Below are 8278 nucleotides of genomic sequence, written 5' to 3'. Positions count from 1 at the left end.
GAGACATTACTTTGCCAACAAAGGTTCATCTAGTCAAGGCTATGGTTTTTCCTGTGGTCATGTATGGATGTGAGAGTTGGACTGTGAAGAAGGCTGAGCACCGAAGAATTGATGCTTTTGAACTGTGGTGTTGGAGAAGACTCTTAAGAGTCCCTTGGACTGCAAGGAGATCCAACCAGTCCATTCTGAAGGAGATCAGCCCTGGGATTTCTTTGGAAGGACTGATGCTAAAGCTGAAACTCCAGTACTTTGGCCACCTCATGCAAAGGGTTGACTCATTGGAAAAGACTCTGATGCTGGGAGAGATTGAGGGCAGGAGGAGAAGGGGACGACAGAGGATGAGATGGCTGGATGGCATCACTGACTTGATGGATGTGAGTCTGAGTGAACTCCGGGAGTTGGTGATGGACAGGGAGGCCTGACGTGCTGCGATTCATGAGGTCGCAAAGAGTCTGACACGACTGAGCAACTGATCTGATCTGATCTGAATGGTCTAGTGGTTTTCCCTACTTCCTTCAATTTAAGTCTGAATTTGGCAATCAGGAGTTCATGATCTGAGTCACAGTCAGCTCCCGGTCTTGTTTTGCTGACTGTATAGAGCTTCTCCATCTTTGGCTGCAAAGAATATAATCAATCTGATTTCGGTATTGACCATTCTGGTGATGTCCATGTATAGAGTCGTCTCTTGTGTTGTTGGAAGAGGGTGTTTGCTAAGACCAGTGTATCTCTTGGCAAAACTCTATTAGCCTTTGCCCTGCTTCATTCCGTACTCCAAGGCTAAATTTGCCTGTTACTCCAGGTAGAGCTTGACTTCCTACTTTTGCATTCCAGTCTGCTATAATGAAGAGGACATCTTTTGGGGGTGTTAATTCTATAAGGTCTTGTAGGTCTTCATAGAACCATTCAACTTCAGCTTCTTCAGCATTACTGGTCAGGGCATAGACTTGGATTCCTGTGATATTGAATGGTTTGCCTTGGAAACAAACAGAGATCATTCTGTCGTTTTTGAGATTGCATCTAAGTACTGCATTTTGGAGTCTTTTGTTGACTATGATGGCTACTCCATTTCTTCTTGCCCACAGTAGTAGATATAATGGTCATCTGAGTTAAATTCACCCATTCCAGTCCATTTTAATTCACCAATTCCCAAAATGTCAGTGTTCACACTTGCCGTCTCCTGTTTGACCACTTCCAATTTGCCCTGATTCATGGACCTAACATTCTAGGTTCCTGCGCAATATTGCTCTTCAATTTCTTTCATATGATCTAGCACTCCCACTCAAAAACTATAATTTGAAAAGATACTTGCACCCCAGTATTTATTGCAGCACTATTTACAATAGTCAGGACACATGAAAGCAACTTAAGTGTCCATCAACAGATTAATGGATAAAGAAAATGTGAAATATATATAGATATGCATACACACACACACACACCAGAATATTACTCAGTCATAAAAAGAATGAAATAATTTGGAGCAACAAGGATGGACCTAGAAATTATTACAGTAAGTGAAGTAAGCCAAAGACAAATATCGTATTATACCACTTATATAGGGAATCTAAGAAAAAGATATAAACAAACCTATTTACAAAATAAAAATAACCCCACAGATAGAAGGCAAACTTATGGTTACCAAAGGGAAGGTGGTGGGAGGAAGGATAAATTAGAAGTTTGGGATTAACATGTACTCACTGCTATATATAAAATGGATAACAAACAAGGATCTTCTGAAAAGCACAGGGAACTCAAGGGTTTGTAATAACTTATGTGCATGCGTGTGTATAACTGAATCACTGTACTATACACCCGAACTAACACAGCACTGTAAATCAGCTATACTTCAATAAAAAAAGATCTTTCTGAGACATTGCAGGGACCGTGCAAATTTGACTAAAAGGGACTGTTTCTTTTTAATTTGCCTCTGACTGTTAAGTCAAATGTTGAAATGAGTCCTGGGTTAATTGGCATTTAGATCTCTCTTGTTAAGTGTCTAGAAATTATTAGAAAGCTTTGTTTCTTTTTAAAATGTATATCTGTATCATTTATAATAAAGCCTTACAGATCCTTAATGTCATTGCTCTCACTCAAAATGCTTACTATTTTATATAGCCTTCTGCTTTCTTTTCTAAGGAGAAGCTTCTAAATTTCTTGTCAAAAACATCACATCTGTCAAGATTGTTTTGTATACAACTGTAACCTAAATTTGATAATCTCATCAAAACAATTGGTTTAATTAAGGTAAATTAAAGTAGAAAAGTTACATAGTAGCAGTACTTGATTTGGCTTTTTTTAATCGTGATTGTTAGAAGAACTCATAGATGTATTTACAAATACATAGCTGGAATAAAAATCTGGAAATGATTTCCAGCTTGTTTACACTGTTCAGATCCAGCTAGTAAAAAATACTTACATTAAATGAAGTTGCCAGATTCTACATTTCTGGTTCTTGCTTGAGGTTGAAGGTCATACTGCTTCCTCTTCATTATTGTATGTTGACTCTTTTGCAGTCAGTTCTGAATTTTTAAGTGATGTGTTTTGTTTCTCTCTAAGAGACTTGCCTTCAGAATCATAGCCAAACCAAAGTGGAGGGTTAGAAGCGCTATATTCCTGGTGCTGAACTATAGATGACATTCTTATAGCTGCCTCCCTGTAATAACAGTGATGAGCATTAGCTAGTTGAAAAAGTAATTGCTAGTGCAGAATTTTCAAATTCGACCACATTGGGAGTTAAAGAACTCACTGTCACAACTCGAGTTCACATCTCTTTTGCTTTCCTGAGCGGGAGGGTGTGGGTAAATTGTGCTAATGATCAGGATCCCAAAGCTTCAGTAGCTCAGTAGTTCTCTGGTTCAGTCAGTTCAAAGATTAACAGATACTGAAATAGGTAAGGAAATAGCATGGCCTAGGCCTGGAAACACTGAGGGCATTCTACAGCTAGCACTCCTAAGTGAGCTTGTTATTCAGGTTTCTTTGATGGAAGTATCCTAACTAGGCAACCCGTGAAAGTTAGCTGTGCACCAGAGCAGGTGCTCCTAACCTAGAGTCCACAGATCCCTGTTGGATATGCGGATGAATTTCAGGGAGGGCCCAGGGATTCCTTGAAAATTCATGCAGTTTTGTATCTACTATGCTTTTTTTTTGAGGAGAGGGTTTGTGACTTTCATTGACTTCTCAAAGGTGTCCATGACCAAAATGATTAAAAATATGTGTTCCTTAGAAAGAAGAAAGCAAAGAAATCATCAGAAAGTCATTTGGGACCCCAGTTCCAACATGGGGTGGTGGTGTTTCCCACACCACTTAACAGTTCTAAGATACCAGCTGGCCATCCTATAATTCAGCCCATTTCTAACACTATATATCCAGGTATAGCAGTAGATTCTACAAGTTAAGAGTTTAGACCCACGGAAAACCTTCCAGATGTCAATCTCAAGTCCAGGTTGTTACCTGGGCTTCTGATCTACTACCTAGAGCTGCTCACAGAAAACAGAGACATTTACTCACTGAATCACTGGTTCATTAAAGGATATTACTCAAGAACAACCAGGTATCAGAGCTGCATGGGGCAAGATATGGGGAAAGGATGCCGATCGTTGCTTTCTACAGGCATACCACTCGCCCCAAATCTATGCATTCAGCAACCTGAAGATCTTCAGCCTGTTCCTTTTGGGTTTTTATGGAGGCTTCATTATGTAGGCATGATTGATTAAATCATTGGCCGTTGGTGACTGAGTCAACCTCCAGTCCCTCACTTCTCCCCAGAAATCAGAGGGTGATTTTTGAAATCATCCTGAAAATGTTTCACTCCTCTATTCATGGTTGATTCCCTTGGCAACCAGCCCTCATTCTTAGGTGCTTTCCAGAAGTCACCTCCTTAACATAAACTCAGTTGTAGTAGAAAGGGACTTGTTATGAATAACAAGACACCCATCATTTCACCTTGTGGCTCTGAATCAGTTTCAGAAACTGAAGGTAAGAGACCAAATACTATGATAAAAGATTCTTCCATTGCTCTTATCACTCAGGAAATTCCAAAGATTTTGGGAGCTGTGAGCCAGAAACCATGGAGGAAGACCAAATATATATATAAAAGATAAATTTTGATCCTCTGAATGACCAAATATATATGTCCTATAAAGCACAATATTTCAACATCAGAAAAAAAGTATATCTAACTTGAAAATAATGTCATTTCCAGGACAGAAGGATTTTCCTGGGAAGCTGGTTTGAATGGTGAGATCAGCACTAGAAAGGAAATAAGTAACTGGCAGCTTCTGTAGGAACAGAGATAAGTAACAACATTTGCCCATGTAGGGGATTCTTTGCTTGCTATTACTGTATATTACATTCAGTTATTAATTGCATAAGTTTGGAAACTGAGTCATTAATATGGAGGCTGATGTCATATACTTAAGTTTGTGTTCAGTGGCCATATGAGTTCTGGTATGGCTATGAAATTTACAAAAAAGCTAAGATACATCAGTTGTTTAAAAGACCATTTCACTTCAGTCAAATCTTAGGTAGTTTAAAATAATTGTAAGCAAACTCAGCAGAGAGACAGCCAAAGCATTGCCAGTTCTGTTTCTTACCACATTGCTTTTTGGCTACTATACTTGCACTCATAAAACTTACAAAAGTTTAAAGAACAATTTAAGGAAAAGCAGTTGTTATACTAATTTCTAGTTCTGAGCCACAAATCCCTGTGCATTAAAACTTAGCAAAGAGATGTCTTCTCTTCAGAGAAATATTTATTCTCAAATTTGAAGATAAGTTTATAGTCCAATATCAATATAAAGTTTGAAAATTTATAAATTTATAAAGTCCAAAATCAATATAAAGATTGAAAAATTTTGAATATAAATTTTCAATATAAAGATTGAAAAAGCATTCTGCTAATTTTTCAATCTTTTTTAAGAAGTGTGATTCTATGTTTTAAATTACTTATATAATCTTTATGTCTTCTAAGTAGAATAGTATCATGCAAAAATAATAGATATCTTTAGCTTTCTCTATTTTCTTCTGAAGATTTTTCTCCCTTTTCAATTCTATGTAGTTGACAAGATTGCCATGTTTTTTAAAGTGTTTCCTGTGAGATTTTTTTTTTTTTTAACCTCAAAAACCTGCCACAATATAATACCAAATGCTGGGGGACTCAGAAGCATGGTTAAAAGGTTAAAGCACTAGCCTGGGCAACAGAGATCCATTGTTACTTACCCTTCAGCCTGTCTCTGCCTGTCTAAACTTTGCCTGTCTTTTTTTTTTTTTTTCACTTTTCATTTCTTTTTTTTTTTTTCTAATTTTATTTTATTTTTAAACTTTACATAATTGTATTAGTTTTGCCAAATATCAAAATGAATCCAAGACTCCAACCCATTGTTACCTCCTCTAAACTTTCATAGGAAGTTGACCATAGAATTAGTTTCTTTCCAGTACATAGTTTCATGGTATCAACTGTTTATAATTTTAGACTTTGTTATTTTTCTTTCCTTTAAGAAGGTATTTAAGGGCATATCACATTTCTTGGTATCTCCTGAAATACAGCAGTAATAGCGAAATCAAAGAGACTTTAGTAGTTTACTGAGGAGCCCTTTAGCTGTCTTATCTTCTGCTGGTTTTTGGTCCAGTTTGGTTTGGTTTAGGTTGCTGTTTCCAACATCCTAACAGCAGAGCGCTGGACACACATACTATATTTCACAGTTATTGATAATGATTTAATGCCACTGATGATAACAATACTACTGAGTTTATGCAACAAGGTCTTGACCTACAGGAAAAGGACATGTTTGGGAGTAAAAGATTTGTAAATAGTTGAGCAAATTATGTACAACCTTTGGCCTCAGAAGAGCAAGAGTTTTTGAGAACTCTAGTTAACTGGTAAGAGGATAAGTACTCTTAATGCTAAGTTTGTTCAGTCGCTAAGTCATGTGGACTAGAGCCTGCCAGGCTCCTCTGTCTGTGGAATTTTCCAGGAAAGAATACTGGAGTGGCTTGCCATTCCCTTCTCCAGTATTAAGTTTGAGGATACATAAATACTGGGTAATAGAGTTCCTCAAATGACTTATAAGACCCAGGAAGATAGATGGTAGGTAATGTGATATAAAAAGTTAGCAAGTAATGGGAGTTTGAAAAAGTAACAAGAAAAAGAAAGTTGGGGATTTTGACTCCATATAGACAAGAAAAATAGGGAATGAATAGGAAAACTACTCATTAAGTGCAATATCATGTGACAGAATAAAAATGAACTGCATATTAAAAAAGAAAAAGCTGCAGATTGATCCCTGGCCATGGATGAAGTACACAGTACTTTTGCAATTCCATACTGCCTCTACTTTAGCTGTTAGTGATAAGCACTGCTCTGCCTTTTACCCACAGTCAGCTTCACTGAAACTAAACATCAGAGGGCCTCCTGGCCATTGAAGGTGATCCAGACAAGAGAGGAACAAAGGATCAGATCTGAGACCCTCTTCCCCCAATCACAAACGCCAGGAGGTTAAGGCTTCCTCAAGTCTAGAATGTCTCTAGGGATAACTTAGTCCTACATATTTTACCAGCAAGCATGGTCCTGGGGAAAACTGAAAAATCTGAATCTGTTTAGGGCAAATTTGGCATTAGTTTTAGAGTTGGAATACTAGTGTAGACTAGTTCCTAGTCTGCTTCCTCTCCCCCCTTTAGAAAATCTTTAGGCCATAAACTAGCTGCCCTCACCACCTTACTAGGACTTTGGTCATCCTTGCATTGACTGACTCCTAAGACACAGGACCTAACCAAGAGAACGGACCAGCATGGTCCATTTCAAACTCACTGCCAGTGAGTTTCAGAGTTACTTTTCACAACATTCTGTGTAGCTGTGTATTTGCACATAAGAACTTTTGAAAAGTATCAGAAAACTTGAAAATGTAGAAACTGAATGCTCCTGCTAGAAACATGTTTGTCTGCCTGTTTGTCTCAAACACCCCCTCTTTCTTTTTAATAGCTTGATGCTCTAATCTATATGGGAGCTGGGAAATATTGAAAAGAAAATGTCTACTTAGGAATCACTGTGTGTTCTAAGTTCTTTCACGTGCATATGGAATCCTTTGAGTACCTTCTACTCAGGCTTGGCCTGAGCAATACCAAGACCTGGTAAAAAATGATTTGAAAACTGAAGCAGTCTACTACAATGGTTAGTCATTACACATTTAACCTGGTGAGAGAGGTTTCTTTGGATCAGAATAGAACAAAGATTTTCAAACATGAAATGCCACAAACAGTTGTATTACATTAGAGGGTTTAGTTTGTAAATGACTTTTGTTTTTCATAAATTAAAAGGGATTAAAAGTTCAGTTCAGTTTGGTCGCAATAGTGTCTGGCTCTTTGCGACCCCATGAACCACAGCACGCCAGGCCTCCCTGTCCATCACCAACTCCCGGAGTTTACCCAAACTCATGTTCATTGAGTTGGTGATGCCATCTAACCATCTCATCCTCTGTCATCCCCTTTTCCTCCTGCCTTCAATCTTTCCCAGCATCAGGGTCTTTTCGAATAAGTCAGCTCTTCGCATCAGGTGGCCAAAATATTGGAGTTTCAGCCTCAACATCAGTCCTTCCAATGAACACCCAGGACTGATTTCCTTTAGGATGGACTGATTGGATCTCCTTGCAGTCCAAGGGACTCTCAAGAGTCTTCTCCAACATCACAGTTCAAAAGCATCAATTCTTTGGCACTCAGCTTTCTTTATAGTCCAACTCTCACATCCATACATGACAACTGGAAAAACCATAGCCTTAACTAGATGGACATTTGTTGACAAAGTAGTCTCTGATTAAAGTTTATCCCTATATAAACATTGAATGAAGTGAAAGTCGCTCAGTCGTGTCCGACTCTTTGCGACCCCATAGACTATACAGTCCATGGAATTCTCCAGGCCAGAATACTGGAGTGGGTAGCCTTTCCCTTCTCCAGGGGATCTTCCTAACCCAGGGATTGAACCCAGGTCTCCTACATTGCAGGCGGATTCTTTACCAGCTGAGCTATCAGGGAACTGCCCTCAAATTTCCTTCTAGTTAATTGAGTAAGCTAAAAGAAAGGAGAATTTGGAGCCTACATCAAAGACTGCTTATAATCAGCCTTGTATTTATGCATCAGCCAGTAAAGTAGGCAGAGAGTACTTATCTTCCCTTACTGATCAAATCTCTTGAATCTTAGGGCTTTAGGAAAGCTTGAAAATCACTAATCTAAAGACAAAAGAATAGCATAGCAATGATAAGACCTAGGTACAAAGTATGGCTCTTTTATT

General features: G+C 38.3%; 1 protein-coding gene across 1 annotated transcript in view; it reads right to left on the bottom strand.

Moving 5' to 3' along the window:
* Nucleotides 1-2280: 2280 nt before the first annotated feature.
* FBXL13 (F-box and leucine rich repeat protein 13) overlaps nt 2281-8278 on the bottom strand; it is a 219973-nt gene continuing 213975 nt past the window's right edge. Inside the window, exon 21 of the mRNA XM_086397072.1 lies at nt 2281-2653. Coding sequence (XP_086253198.1) covers nt 2470-2653 — 184 coding nt within the window. The 3' untranslated portion in view covers nt 2281-2469. The remainder of the gene's footprint in view (nt 2654-8278) is intronic.

The sequence above is a fragment of the Bos grunniens genome, chromosome 4 (assembly GCF_055505025.1).
Source record: "Bos grunniens cultivar Pamir isolate PY7600 chromosome 4, Bosgru_T2T1.0, whole genome shotgun sequence".
NCBI lineage: Eukaryota > Metazoa > Chordata > Mammalia > Artiodactyla > Bovidae > Bos > Bos grunniens.
This window is presented reverse-complemented; position numbering and strand designations above follow the sequence as displayed.